We start from the raw sequence: 16,009 nt of genomic DNA, 5'->3' as shown, positions 1-16,009 counted from the left end.
AAATAATGGGCTCTATCTTACACCCGATGCAATGCAGCGCAATGCGCGACGTGAGTGTCTTTTGCTAGTTTCCACCCTGCGCAATTATCATTTTCACGTTTAGCGCCACGTTGTTTAAATAGCAAATGTATTTGCGCCCCCTTTTGCGTCCATGGGCGTTCTGGTCTGAAATTGAGGTGTGTTCAGGCGCATTGTTGGCGCGTTGCTATTTTGAGGCAACTAAAATAGACTACGCCATTGACCAAAAAAAACCTGGTCTAAAGTCTAAAGTCAATGGCGCAATATGTTTTTTGCTATTTAAAAAGCGCATTAGTAATATGCGCCCATAAACGGGACGATAACGCGGGTTTGTTTATCATAAATGTAGACTAATTATGAGACGTTAGAAGACGTAAAGAGCTGCTTCACCTGCAGCCTGGTAAGTAAATAAATGCTTTGCTTTAAACAAATGCATCTGTTTTTAAATGCTACCTCACGACCTGTGGATATGGTGGGATGAGAAACATTTTTAAGTAATGCTCAAAAAAACTGACGCTGTCCAAGTGCTGAAACGTGCGGAGAGCCGTTTGTAAATTCTTTATCTCCTGTTTGTTTCAAATAAAGTATTTTTAGAGTACAAACCTTTTCTTACATATTTGTAATGTTTTTTTGATGATATTGGATAAACATTTAAAGCAATTAAAAGCCTGCTTTTTTACTTCCGTGACTAAATGAAAGTGGGTTTTAAAGGTTTTAATAAAATATAACAATTTCAATACAAGTGAAAAACAACACAATTATTTAACATTAATCTTAAACTGGGGATCTTCTTCCTTCGCTTAGTTTTTCAGTTTACAAAGTACGTCATCTAAATAGGGATTAGACATAGCACCAGCACAACTGGCTTTTAAAGTGGATGAGAGCTGAGACTCTCATTGGTTTATTGCACATTGCGTCCAACATACTCCCATTACTCATTAAAAAAAGGACCAACCCTTTTCGACCATGCACAAACCATTTTTCCCGTCCTTAAATTAGCAAAAGTGTATTCGGGCACGCCCATTTAGACGTTGCGCTGTGCGCTTTAGACAATGCGCTTAGATCGTTAAAATAGGGCCCAATATGTTAAATTGTTCTTTGAAATGTACATAGAAGGCATTTTTAAGCCATAAATGGTATACAACCCTAAGTATTGTCTTTTGAATGAAATGGTCTATTTTTGCCATATTTGGAAGGGTCATGAATAATAATGTTGTGCTCTGCTCTGATGCTCATGTCAGTAGCTCACATTAGTAAACATTTTAACAATTCCGTACGTAATTTAATGTTGGAGGCGTACATCTCTACTGTTACTGTTATGTTTAGATTAGTCTTTTGCATGTACAAGGTTTACATAAAAATGAAAAAACAAAACTTGTTTGAGGCTCACGATATGCCATTACCATTAGCTCTTGTTATTTATCTAGGTAACTTTTTTATTCTATGGCACCTTTTAAAGAAGCAAGGCCTATTTTCTTTATGGATCCATACATGCAGCCAGACAAATGACCTTTTAGTAACCTTTAGTTTTAAAAATGTAGGGTAATACTAGTCTAACAAAAGATGCTTGTGTATGCTTGTGTTACAAAAATCAAACATCACAGGATTGCGTATCTTTTGTTAAAAAAAAATTTATTTCAACAAATCATTTTAGCTTTGCAGATTTGCGAGAACCTTATTTTGAGGGACAATTATATTATAACCCAACTCTCTTTTCTCTGCAAATCTTGTTTTAAAGAGGTACATTATTCTCATAGTCATTGCCGGCAAGAATCAGCCTATTACGCTTTGAATGTTTTTGCTTCACAACAGTATCACAGTCTCTCAATCACAGTAAAGTTTGTGGAAACAGGAGAAAGAATAAAGCCCCATCATTTGTCAATGATAAAAAGCAAAGAACACACAAGTATATGGTCAAATCGAGACAGGCCGTCACGTCCAACATCTTCTCTCCGAAGCAGCATTAGATTCATTGAAGTCAATATTGGGAGAGAAGACTGGTAGGTCAGTTTGAAGCAACATGCATTCAAAGTACATCAAACTTCCTCAAGGGATCTATTTAAATCTCTATCCAAAGAGATAAATTCACAATGATCAAACAAAAAATGTCAACATATGAAAATATAAAATCTTTTAATAGCATTGCCATTTAGCGGATAGGAAATTCTGCACAAAGTATAAATTTACAGTAACAAAGTACACTGTACAAAATTCAAAACAAATCATCAATTTTTTTGTTACTTTAACCTGACAAATGAAGTTATTAACAATTATAACTTGTTATGTCAACTTATCACAAGTCAAAACTTAAAATAGTAGGTTGAATTGACTTGCAAAACCAAGTTGCTTTAGCTTCATGCTGCTTTTTTATACAGTGTACTGTAACATAAGGTTAGATGGACACATGTAATATTTGCTCCGGGGAATAAAATGCTGATCACTGAGGAATAGCATTTCTTTTTTTTTAGAGGGCACTTCTATTTTACTTCCCATAGCTGCATTAATATACAAATATCATTAGCCCAAAGCCAACCTTAATTTCAACATTTGGCCCAAAAATTATATCATAATAATAAATAAATAAACAGGCATTACACATACATGAATAAAGAAGTCACAAAGTATCCTTACACAAATGTACAACATGTTCAAACAAATTTGACACAAGACTTCACACGTAGTTAATTCCTATGTGCAAGCCATAAATGGTATATTCGAGATTATTCAAAAGGAAAAATCTTTACTGTTTACTGTACAGTTCTTATGTTTTGCACACGTTATAAACAACTTGTTTTTATAAACCTCAACACAAAGACGTCATCACCATTCTGTATTGTCTAACATTATTCAATCCTGTTCAACCAGGTGGTTCTGGCAGGCCAACACAGTTTGATTATATTATCTACAGTGAAAGGTATGATTGAATGTACAGAGAGGTAAATAGTTCCCAAATATCTGGAAGAGCAAAATCTTGGGTAAAGAAGGCATACAGTTGTGGCTAATCGCATTGACAGATGCAAGCTCACAGCAAGGCTTGAGTTGTGCCAATGGACATCTAACAGGCCTGAGGTTGGGATAATTTCTCATTTCTCCACATGCATGCAGGGGCCACATACACTTTTTCCTTTCATATCCACACATACACACACACACATTTTGAGCAAAAACAATGCAATCTCATGACAATTCATTCGGATTTTACGTGGTGGCTATTTCGACCACATTCGTACGTTTTTGTACAATTTGCTTTCCCCCCGTGTCGTATAATAATATTCACTTTGTGTGAATAAACATGATTTAGCCAACTCGTAATATATATATATACGAATTCCCCATGAGATCAGCCTGGCAAAATATATTCCAATATTTTCAGGACTTCCAAGTGCTTTGATTTCTTTCGTTGATAGGTGCTACATCGACTCGGAAGACAGTTATTGTGTTTTTAGCATTACCAAAAGGCATCCCTGGCGAATCTTTTCTTTTATAACACACTTTATACATGTAGCCATGTGAAGAGAGGCAGTTGGCAGATTTAGTGAAATAAACATGGGCAAAAAAGAAGAGGAACGAAACACAACAGCAATGGGGAACAACACTTGGTACTTGATGCAAGATTCCAAACACAAAGCACAAATAAATCAAGTTTTAAAAACACAAAATGCTCAAACTATTCAGCATCATCCATGTTAAGGGGGCGTGTCCACCATCGAGTTTTGAATAGTTTTTATTGTTTTGTTTGTGCTGCATTCTGGCGCTTTGGCGCTTGTTCAACGTTTAGCACAGAGTGCCCAGAGTTAAAAAATGTTTTGCGTGAAACACTCAGCTCAATGTCACTTTTCACTCAACAATCCAATCATAGTAGAGGAGGGCGGGACCAATACTACAAAAAGCAACTGTCGCATTGTACAAGGACATATAAACAAAACAGAATCATAGCCCCAAGGTGCTTAGCTAAAGAAACACTGGCAAGCGCCCACAGTTGCCTTCCGCCTGGTGCTTTTAGCCGCGTTTAAAGGGATAGTTCGGCCAACAATTATATTAAACCCATGATTTACTCACCCCCAAGCTGTCCGAGTTGCTTTTGTCCATTGTTTTTCAGACAAACACATTTTCGGATATTTTAGAAAATGTTTTAGATCTTTCAGTTGATTAAATGTAATGTTACGGGGTCCACGACCTTCAAGTCCAAAAAAAGTGCGTCCATCCTTCACAAAATAAATCCAAACGGCTCCAGGATGATAAACAAAGGTCTTCTGAGGGTAATCCGCGTGGTGTTATTGTAGAAATATCCATATATATATCCATATTTAAAACTTTATTAATGTAAATAAACACCTTCCAGTAGCGCTGCCATCTTAGTCGCGTCCACATTCAGGATGAGAGCTTACGCAGCCTACGGAGGCTACTCTGCTGCTGCTCTGTGCCCCCGCCCTCCGAATTTGTCATACGTCACTAAGAAAAGTGCGTACACTACGCTAATACTCTCTCCTGAATACAGAGGAGTCTAAGATGGCGGCGCTACCGGAAGGTATTTATTTTCATTAATAAAGTTTTAAATATGAATATTTCTACAACAACACCGCACGGATTACTCTCAGAAGACCTTTGTTTATCATCCTGGAGCCGTTTGGATTTAATTTGTGAAGGATGGACGCACTTTTTTTGGACTGGAAGGTCGTGGACCCCGTAACATTACATTTAATCAACTGAAAGATCTAAAACATTTTCTAAAATTTCCGAAAATGTGTTTGTCTGAAAAACGATGGACATATGCAACTCGGACAGCTAGGGGGTGAGTAAATCATGGGTTTAATATCATTTATGGCCGAACTATCCCTTTAAACGCTTTGGGGTACACGCCCTCTAAACGGCGTCGCCCCATGAATCTAAAAGCAGAACACATTATTTTCTGAATTTACACACAACAACAGTGCCTCGCGCCAGCTGTCCGCTGTAACTCTGGACACTGCTCGCGCCACTCACATAATTTAATATTAAATAACATCATATTTGTCCCAAATCGTTAGCGATTAACATTGGCTGCTAATGTATATTTTGCATTTTGAAGTAGACTCTATCTGACTAAGCTTGTGCTATTTAATGCGCACTTCCGGTGTACAATACCTCCGATTTGTCCTAGACGTGACGCGGCACTTCTTGTCCGGTGTGCGACCCCCATAAGACTACAATTTGTTTTGTTTCTCAGAGCTCTGACACCTCACCAAGGTTTATTTATTAGATGCGTCTATTTATTTTCCTCCGGGCATAATGAAGCTACATTCAGAAAACACTCACAAACCTTGTCAGCAAACTGAGAAAATGAAACAGTCAGCTTGTTACTGTACTGTACTGATAAATACTGAGCTGGATCAGCAATAGCACTGGGCTAGTACTGAAATTAGGGCATTTCTTGTATCATGTACCAGGGGAATGCTGTCCTGGGCACCAACAGTCTTTATGTCTATCCTCACATTTTAACCTTCACTGTAGGTAGGAAGCTTTTAAACTGGAACTCATTTGAAGTAAAATGCAAAAGCGCACTATGTCATGCACTGCTGCCCAGAGTTGATTAATGGCGACACAGCAGCGGTCTGGAAAGGCCCGATGGCTCACTGAGGCAGATAAGAGCTCAGAGACAGCAGACAAATTCCCCGCTTGCCAAGATGGATGCGTAAGAGCTTCAAAGACAAAAACTCGACAATATGTAGGAAGAAGGATGCATTTCACAGTGAACTAAACCCGAGTCCTTTTTCCAAAATGTATTACTAAAATGGTGCATAGTCTCTTGGAGGAGGTCCAAGACCAAACAAAGGGAAAATATGCCTCAGATGGAGATGCTCTGGTTTCATTTGTGAATCATAATACAACTCCGGATAAACCTGAGAGCACTTAGCACAAATCTGATGAGTTTTTTTTTGTCAAATTAGGCAGAACATTTCAAGTGTTAATGGTGTTAAAGCTAAAGGTGTATTCATTTAACTCTGAAAGTACAGAAAGCATTGGATTTGGCTGCATATACTGCATTGAAACCTTAATGCTGTTTTTGCATAAACTAAAACTATGCATTTGTCACCTTAGGTTGATGTGCTGAAATGCAAATTCGAACCATACCGGTAAAACCATGAAATGAGAGATGCATGATGATGACTTGGCCCAATCTGCTCCAGTCACAGTAATTCTGCACAGTAATAAAAAGCTGTATATCGTAGATCTCCTCCATTATAGCATGTCAATTGGGTTTCTCTTTAGATTCCAGGAGTTGCTCTCCTCCAAATTTCTCAAACACCATCTCGAGCACAAAAAGTGAAGAGCAATAAAACACATACAGTAAGCAGGATTAAAAATAATAAATGTGTCTGCACAAAGCAAATAACTAGTTAACTATATATATAAAAAACATAACAATAACTATTTTATAGTTAAGCGACACAGGGCTTTATACAAATTGTCCAATATAAGGAATCAAAATAAAAAATACTGTGATTTTTTGATTTTATTCAGCCTTGGAATAGCTGATAAATGTCCCGTGAAAAAATATCCAGTGTCCATAAATAAACAAATCGATGTCAGTCTCTATTGCACACCTCCCACATAAAGACACCAAGATAAAAGATGCAAAATCAAGTAACAAAAATAGCAATATCCAAAAAAATTCAAAGGCAAAATAAATCATCACATCAGTGAAATTTATAAATAGTTGGCAGCTAACACAAACGTAACTGAGATAACTTAAAAAAGTGCCTTTGAATTATCTAGAAAAGTGCTGTGCACAGTGAGAAAGGAGTTTAAGGTTTGCTACAGGTCTTGGGTCTCGAATGTGATGCTTGTCACAGTTCTGTGATTCTCAGTGTGCATTGTTCTGTGCAGAGTCTCAGTACTTTACCCTCAATACTTGTATAGTTCATAACTTTTTGAATAAAGCTTGATAATAGTAGCAATTATAATACAATAATAATTTAAGCAGATTGAGTTGTAATGGTAATTTCATTCCTAGAATGCTATGTTTCTGCAATAAAACTTGGCACATCATTAACACAGTATCAGGATAAAGGTGGGTAGCACAAACATCAATTAAGAGCTATTTTTATGAAACAAAGACTTAAACTAGTTGAAGTACGTCAATTAATTAAGATCAAGACCCCTGCTTCGTTTCGACTGTTTGCCTCTCATGTTATTACTGTTAGATCTCTCTTTTAATTTCTAATCTACTTCAACTTTTTACTAATTTCTTGCTCAAGTCTTCACTCCTTTAAACTTGGGTTTCTAGGCCACTCAGTTTGGGGGTGAGGATACGAGGTGTTACCCCAGAGTTGAGGTCTCTCTCAAATTCTAGCAGCTGGCCCATGAAGTTGAGGTTGGGGGAGACGACTGGCCGCCGACCTCGTACGTACTTATAGGCATCGGTCATGGTCATGAGGGTGTGCTTCATCAGGTAAGCAATGACAATGGTCGCTGAGCGGGACACGCCTGCTTGGCAGTGTACAAGAACGCCCCGTCCACACTGGTGAGCTTCCTCTGAAAGAAAAACAAAAGGTGGTGGACATCAAGGATCAGTCAAGTGCCGCCTGATAATCTTTAAGTCTGTTTTTAATTTGTTTCATTCCATTTATAGTCTCAGCAGTCCTTTAAATAACTACAAACAGATACACAGAACAAAGAGATTTATATTAATACATTTTTAGCAGCAACCTCATGCCAGCTTTTAGACAGAATGCGGTAAGAACTAAAGCCCTGTTTATTATTAAACTGTTAAGCGTCAATATTGTTGATGTAAATTTTAATCTATCACTACAAACTATATATAGTTGGAAAGGTATAAGCCTCTAGAATAGACATTTCAATAGTGTTTTAAAAAATAAATTATGTAGGTAGAGTAATTCATTAATTTATGAAGAGAGTGTGCCTCAAAACTTTTATATCCTGCTAAATATACTGTCCAGCCAGCAGGACGCCTATGTTTACTTCAGTGTTTTGAATGTGAACACTTATCTTATCATGACTAACTGTATATCGTTTGAAAGCTCCAAAAGTGTAGATTAAACTCAATAGGGTGGGGTGGCACCCTAGGGGGTTAAGTGGTCAGCTGGCCTAGCACCCCTTACGGTGCATTCACACGGGGCGTAAGCGTTAACGCTTAACGGAAGGCTTGTCTAAAGCGTGGCCAACAGCCAATCACAGTGGCCGCTACACATGCTACGTTCTTCCATAAACGTAATTGGCTGGCTCTGCCTAGCTTATTTGCATAAGGCAATCTGATTGGCTGACGCACGCGTTGCCGCTTGAAAAGTTGAGAAATGTTTCACTTCTGCCGTGAGCAACGGCACTGATGCGGCGCCGACGGATCCACAATTCAGTTCGGCAACGCATGACATCACCCATTAAAAGTGAATGGGAAGCGTTAATGCTGATGCCCCGTGTGAATGCGCCCTTACTGTGCATTCAGACCGCCACCGGCGAGAGCGTCAAAGTGGCCGGAAGTCATTCATTTTCAATTAGAGCCGGCGGCGAGCAGCGGCGCGTCATGTACAGCGTGAGCGTCGATGAGAGTTGAAATCAGCTCAACTTTATGGTAATGAGATATGACGCGGTTCAGCGGCAACCAATCGGAAGGCGGAAATGTTCGGCGGCAACCAATCGGAAGGTGGAAACCTCTGCCTGAGAGGAGTTCAGAGAATGCATTTGAGCGTCTGAGCGTCCACACTACACCTTTTCTTTAGCGTCGTTAGCAGGGCAGCCAGAGCGGCAGTGTGAATGCACAGTTACTGTTTACATCTGCTAGTGACAGCTTCTATATTAATTTTCCCAAAAACATTTTTGAGTTTTTTACATTATTTAGAAAGGACTGTGACTGGAGACTTTTTATATTGGATGCACTTAGGGGGTTTTGCAGCGAATGCCAGTCAAATTAGTTAAATACCAATGAAAAATGACTAAAGTGACATTTCTGAAAATAAGGCATTTTAATTACTGACTAATAACCTTTTAATTTCTGTTAAATTGATACAATTATTGAAACTAAACATAATAGTTTTAATAAACATTAAACCGAGACTAGGCCTTAGTTTAAATAGGAAATATAACTAGTTTTAACAAACATGCCTTACTAAAAACATTACTTGTGTGCATTTTGAGGCAAAAAACACAATGTATTTTAAGGTATGTTAGTGCAAGTTGTTTTCAGTTTGGACAGCCTTTACATTTGTTTTAGTCTAGGACTAGTCTAATCCCTGTCTGTGAAACCGCCCCAAAGGGGTCCCTTCATTTTTTAAATTCATTGATTTTAACAATAAACTGATTAGTTATCTTACCAATAAACTCAAACACCTCCTCAAAATACTGCCGCAGGTTCTGCTTGCTGTTGTCAGTAGCAGGAAGCCTTTTGTAACGCACCAGGCCCGTGTCAAGATGGTATAGGGGAAGATGGGTTGTGACATTGACCACAAAACCAATGTTGAGCCGAAGCAGAAGGTCCAAATCCTGTGCATCTCTCTCGTTACCCAGGAAGAGGAAAGGAAGGATGGGACTGATTACGGCATTTTCCACATCCGGGGTCATCACACTTTCCTCGGACAGTGATGCTGGGAGGGAGGAGGAGAGGGGGAGGTAGAGGTGCACTGATAACGAAAAACAAAACAGGTTGATTATTTAAGTCCTTAAAATATCAAAATGCTTTCTTACTACTTAGATTTTTTTAAGTGTAGGGCAGTAAGTAAACTTCAGTGGGTTGGATATCAATGAGCCCTTATGTAAGAAAATCTTATAATTGTACTTTTTTATTCTTCTTATCTTATCTTCCCTTTTCCCCAAAAGCATGGCTAACATTAGCCAATATCACCTAATTCTTTAACAAAAGGAACTGACGTTTAAATGAGACATGAAACCGAGGATTGGATAAAGCAGTCTGGATTTTAAGAAAATGAATATCAAGTATAAAGGATTTACAGCTGAAAAACTATTTTAACTCTGAGATGTAAAAGCTCCATTTGAGATAATGGTAATGTAACCATGGCAATCATTTGAAGCTGGTGAGGATTATGAACTCCACAGATTATAATTTTAATTTGAATACTATCAGTGCACAAAGGCCTACAGCCTAATGGAAGTCATAAGAAGGTCAGTATATTTAAGTGGCAACAGGAACATGGAGTGCTCATACATTCACAGAACATTACAAGGTAGTTGCACATTAGGATTTTTACCTCGACCATTTTCTTCATCTTGTTCTCTGTTGAGTGAATTGAGGACCAGGTGGAGTGATTGTGCAGATGGCAAGGTGTGTCCACCCTCTCTCTCTCTCTGTTTAGGTTTGGGCTTATTGAGGGTGCTGGGGGCAGAAGGTGGGGGTGAAAAAGAAGGAGGAGAATCTGAAGAGGGAGAGCGCAGGGATGGAGATTGTGGAAGAACTTCATCATCAAACCCATTGCCATCCCCCATGCAAGCATCTCCTCCTTTGTTCCAAAGCCTCTTCAGGGAATCTCTCCCCTGGTCTCTACTGCTACCTGATCCGATGAAGTCCAAAACCGCCATCTTGCCTTGCTGAAGTCTACGACGTCCTGCCTGATCTGTCAGATGAGAACGTGTAAACTCCATAAGGTTCCGGCAGTCAAGGATTACAGGATTGTTGCCAGTGTCATTGCTCTCGTTGTGGCCAATGCGGCCCCTCCCTGAACCCATCCCGATCCCTGCATTGTGATGGTTAGGTTGGGTTTTAGAGCAAGTCATCTTTTTTGCTAGTTCCTCAGGCCAGATTGTGCGTACACTGTAATCATCATCATCGGGCTGGTAACCTTCCATGTTATGTGCACCAACATTACGGCCCATATTGGGAGGATTCCCTCTGTGCGGGTTAAAGGTCACTACAATGGGGTCACTACTGCAGTAGCTGCATGTGGAGCTTCCAGTATGGCTTGCTTTGGGATTGCAGCCACTGACGCAACTTTGGAGTGCCCGAAGAGGTGCAGATGAAGAAAGGGGTGTACAGGGAAGACAACCTCCAACAAGCTTTTTACGAAATGCTCCGGGACTTTCAAAACCTCCAGTTTCTTTAGAACAGGATGCACAACGCAAGGGCCTGAGAAGCCCTGTGCGGCAGTCTGAGACAGTGCTGTTTGAAGAGGAGGTGTTAGTGGTGGAAGCAGTAGACAGACACCCTCCTAAAGTCTTCAGTCCCATGGTTCCACCACCTCCGTTGGCTGCACTTGTTCCTTGGGTGTGAGAGAACGACGATGATGTGCTCGTGCTATGTCCGTGGCAGCCAGCGGAGTGACCTCTCCCTCTTCTACAACGCACCAGCCTCCAGCAACCACAAGGATGGGAAAAGTCAATAGTACATGTGTGGTCTGGACTAGGGAAACCTCCTCGAGAGGAAGTGGGTGAGAGAGGCAAGGCGTGAAGAATTTGGGGACGATATTCTCTAGTGCGTGAGGGACGAGGCTGACCGATGTGGTGATAAGAGGATGGGGCTCGGGAAGGGAGTGAGGGTGGGACAGCAGGGTAATGGGTGTTTAGGATGGCAGCATGAGGTAACGGGACTGAACCATGGTGACGGGATAGGCTGTGGGGCAGTTGATGACCGGGTCCCAGTTTGGAGTTTTCTTTGTTTCCTACAGATAATATCTCCTTGTCACTATGAGAGGGGTAGCTGGCAGTTGCGGAGCAAGACTTTAATGATGAGTTGTTCTCTCTTGATAGCTTGGATTTGGTCTGCTGTCTTTGGGCTGGAACAAATTCCAAGATCCCACCAGGAGAAACAGTGAGTTGGTTCTGATGATGTCTACCGTGCTGAATCCTATTTTGATTCTGATGATAGTTCTGGTGATTCTCCACTAACTCGGAAGACTTTCCTTTGCATTTCCTGTCACCTTGACCTGAATCTAAGTGAAGGGATACCTTTTTTGTTCGACTGGTCTTAATGCTTCCACGTTGGGTAAGACTACTACTGCCCCCTTTGTCTAAATATGAACCTCCTCTTCCACCCTTGTCCACAGACAATTTAATGTCAATGGTATGTGTGTGCTTGTGAAGTCTGGGAGCCAAAGTTACAGTCCCATTGCTGTGACAATGGCTAGCATTGTGTCCGCTGCCCTCAAAGAGGGCACCTCGATCTCTTTTATCTCTCTGAACATGGGACGATTGCCTGCGCTTGCATTCCAGAGACAGGAAGTTAGTACCTGGATGTGAGCGGGATGTAGGGGGTTGGGGTAAGCGGGATGAGGGGTCGTTGTATGCGGCTGGTCGGTGTGATGAGGAAGACTGAGAAGTGGTCGGTGGGGAGGCCACACGCAGGGCCAAACTTTTGGGGCGCTGAACAACCACTATGCGCTCGTCAAGAGGGAGTGGAGGCATCTGGGGCTGAGAAAAGCTGAAAGTTGATGATGCAGAGAGAAAATAAGAGAGACAAATAAATCTTACAATGCTCTTTGATTTAATTAAATTACACATAGAAGACACATATATTATGTGAGTATTGCACATACAGTTTATAAGTTTAAAAGTTAGTTACACACAGAAATACACAATTGTGATGAGTAACACACAGAAGAGTGTCTTCTGTTAGTCATTCACAACCTTCCTGGTAATTTAACACAACAATAAAGATTAGCACACAGGGTAAAATAAACACAAACCCTAATAAAAAAGGCTTTTCTGACCCATTACCCTTGTTAGAAAAATCAAGGGTTCATGTCAACCAAAGCCATAAAGTAATCACCATTACAGATACACAAGCAACTCATATAAGAAACTGTATAAATAAGGAAAAGGGGGCTGTTATATTGTCACATTTTGTAAGGATGTAACAATACGCATTGTGTTCCATCATACTGAACTACCCTAAGTGACTTCCTATAAGATAGTATTAGGATTTACAGAGTTTATGTTTTTAAAGCTTACGTTATAATGAAACATGTAATGGGATGAAACAATGATTTATTTTGTATTACAATAGAGATAAAATCTTGCTCTCCTAATCGCCAAATAACAGAGCAAGTCAACTCATTATTCTAAATGTTAGACATTAGTAGACATTATGAAATGTGAATGTGTGTATCTGACAATGAGAGAAAGAGAGAGAGAAGAACAGAATAGATAAAGCAGCACAGAGAGAACATGTGCATCTGACATGGCTGGACTTCATAGAAAGGGGATGCATGCAAAACAGCACTATAGACATATACCCACACATACACACAGATCCTAAAGGACAGAAGCCAGCACACCATGCTCTTATTTTCACATGCATACATTCACGCACAGAGCCTGGTGATGGTATCCTCATCCTGTTTGTTTTTTTCAGTCTTGCCTTTTGTAGCCTGCAGTAGTGAAGGGGGGTGGGTGGTTACATTGACCCAGATTTGTCATATTGCAAGTCAACATCACTTCAGTCAGTTTATCTCACACACTTAACACCTCATTGGCAGTGTTTTGCACACAAACTGTATCTGTAATGTTTTATATCAATGCATCACAATGCACAAACCCGGGCATGTGCTTGATTCAGAGGGTGTACAGCATCAGCATCAGCATCTATGAGCTCAGATAGCGACTGAGCGCCAAAACAACTACACAAACAGTGATCATGTTTCACTGACATCACCAAAAGAACAGTGTGTGGCCAAAACAAATACGGTAATATTGCAGTAAAATATTATTAAATGAAAACAAACACTGTTTATGATAGAATTGTATTACAGACAGGTGTAAAAACCTTTCTTCAATAAGAAAAAAAGAAAGAAAGATTTTTAACAGCTTACACATGCATTTCAATATATTCAGATTACTTATTTAGCTTCTATCTTGAATATGCAAACAGGTTAATCCAGCATGGCTCATTTTCAGGAATGTTTTACATTCAAACAGTCTGCGACAGACCTGGGCCTGCACCACAACTGGTGACTGGCTGGCATGCCATGTAGCCTTCTATTTTGCCTAATAAAATGACTATAATTGTTTTAAACCTGAAAGTGGTATGATGTGTGGTAAATGAAATGGAAGGTGAACAGGATTAAGTGGAGAAATGTATTTCTGAAGCTCAGTTTTTCCATCACTAAAAGCAATCACAGCAGTTATCAAGACTGAGCCTTTGTTTCAGAAACCGCAAAATTGCGCTTGGTCTACTGTCAGAAACGTTAAATATTCGTCTATTTTTATGCTTTATTTTATTTATTGAGTGTTGTTAATTTTATTATTAACACTATGGTGTTCTTTGGGCCTAACTCCGAATTGTATTGACTGTCACTTGTTAGGCCACGCTGATGCTGTCACGCACATTTAGATGCGCTTTCATTATGGTCTAGTAGGTCTCTATACGCCATTTGAGCCCATGTTCATTGGTTATAAAGATGTTATTATACTATTATATTTTAAGTATTTATTCCCCTTTTTACTATTTAAATTCGACATTTGCAATTTTTTGATGCTTTTCTGTTTTTAAAAAAGATCTGAACGTGCGCCTCGTAACAACTGTAACATATGTAAATAATAGGTTGTTGAAATAACTGGGCGACATTTTGTCAAAAATATATATAAAATAAACGATTTGATATAGCAGGTTGCACGTAGGCCCTAGTAAATAAATGAGTAAGTTAAAAATGACTTACGTTATAATCTGTATGTCCGCTGTATCATCATTATTGGTGGTTCATTGGGTCCCCTTGTGTTTCTCCGCGCTCCAGTGCCGCGAGACATTTACATAGCTGCAGATATCTGCGGTCTGGAAAATGTGAAGGTTGCGCTTTAAACATCCAGTGATGTCCATCCGTATATACGATTCAAGCAGTGAGTTCTCATATTGTTCAAAGCGTTTGTTCTCATCTGTATGCACAATAGTAATACTATGCACCGCAATACTATGTGCGCCTACTGTGCACAGTGAGTGTGCATGAGACAGCTCTGTATGTGGGGACGGGGGCGTTACGCTGCTATGAAGGCGGGGTTTCTGTCTGGATGACATCATCCTAGACCAATGACAGGCAAAATGTGACGAAATGTCCACATAACGTCACTCAATGGACCTACAAATAAATGCAATAGAATTTAACGACAACATGTGTAATGAGTAACATCACATTTTTCAGTTAAGTTCACTTTCACAGTAAAACGCTAGTTAATTTAAGCTAAATCATATAAAGAAGGCTCAATTTACTTCGTTAAAATTCTAGTAAAGCAATGAATGAATGACAACCATACGAGTTAGCATAAATAATCAAATATTACTGATTTTATATTTTAAAATAATTTCACCAGGTAGATAACCTCCCACGTCATCATTGTTATTTCTCCATATTAGAAATATGGTCAACAACACCTGCCTTTGTATTCTGTATATTCGCATTTCTATGAGTTTTTTCCACTAAACGCCTGTAGATGACGACAAAGTACTCATTCATTCATTTACTGTTTAACGAGAGCACGTGATCAAAGATCCATTACAAAATAAATCCAGTATGTATTTTTGATTTTTTATAAATGTAATTCAACGTCTGGCAAACATAATAATTAATTCAGATTTTAGATCACCTTCCACCCTACTAATCAAACCGTAAAGAAAGCAGCCATTGTCCATTTAACAAATAAATTCACGTTTCAATGGATGAAACAAGAAGTTGATATATGGAGCAAGGTATTATCCTGGCTGCTATTAGTATGTTTAAGTGATTTTATTATGGTGATAAAAGGCTGATTTAAAGTTTAGGTTTTCATGGCCCCAAATACTTATGAACGATGTACATATTGAACATTTTAGATATCACTGCCTGGGATACAGACACACGCGCAATTAACATAGTTTGGTCCATAATGACTGGTCCCCTCCTCCTTATTTTTTTTTATATAATAAATGAAACTTAACACATATTCTTAAAAAATTGTTGTCAAATGAAATGTTTAATATTTCATTAAAACTACTGTGATTAAAATACTTTTATTTTAAAACATATTATGAGAGAGACAGAGGAAGTCGATCCGCGCAAGCTGGTTTCACATTTCTCTTGAA

The 16,009-nt window shown here is 39.3% G+C and overlaps 1 protein-coding gene across 2 annotated transcripts; it reads right to left on the bottom strand.

Annotated features, from left to right (window-relative positions):
* Positions 1–4,848: 4,848 nt before the first annotated feature.
* Positions 4,849–14,904, bottom strand: LOC135776406 (uncharacterized). 2 transcript variants are annotated; one of them, XM_065287093.2, is made up of 5 exons: positions 14,616–14,904; positions 13,271–13,328; positions 10,218–12,379; positions 9,327–9,632; positions 4,849–7,533 (listed from the first exon to the last, which is right to left on the bottom strand). In XM_065287093.2, exons 3-5 carry the CDS (start codon positions 12,361–12,363, stop codon positions 7,268–7,270), a joined length of 2,718 nt encoding a protein of 905 aa, XP_065143165.1. In that variant the 5' UTR covers positions 12,364–12,379; positions 13,271–13,328; positions 14,616–14,904; the 3' UTR covers positions 4,849–7,267. The 2 variants fall into 2 exon arrangements, with proteins under 2 accessions (XP_065143165.1, XP_065143164.1); XM_065287092.2 differs by lacking the exon at positions 13,271–13,328.
* Positions 14,905–16,009: the final 1,105 nt, after the last annotated feature.

This window comes from Paramisgurnus dabryanus, chromosome 18 (genome assembly GCF_030506205.2).
Source record: "Paramisgurnus dabryanus chromosome 18, PD_genome_1.1, whole genome shotgun sequence".
NCBI classification, from domain to species: domain Eukaryota; kingdom Metazoa; phylum Chordata; class Actinopteri; order Cypriniformes; family Cobitidae; genus Paramisgurnus; species Paramisgurnus dabryanus.
This window is presented reverse-complemented; position numbering and strand designations above follow the sequence as displayed.

Coding starts and splice junctions, on each gene's coding strand:
- LOC135776406 (XM_065287093.2), bottom strand. CDS start 12,363: ATGCCTCCACTCCCTCTTGACGAGCGCATAGTGGTTGTTCAGCGCCCC. Junction 9,633..10,217: donor AGATGAAGAAAATGGTCGAG/GTAAAAATCCTA, acceptor TTTCGTTATCAG/TGCACCTCTACCTCCCCCTC. Junction 7,534..9,326: donor GGAGGTGTTTGAGTTTATTG/GTAAGATAACTA, acceptor TTTTTCTTTCAG/AGGAAGCTCACCAGTGTGGA.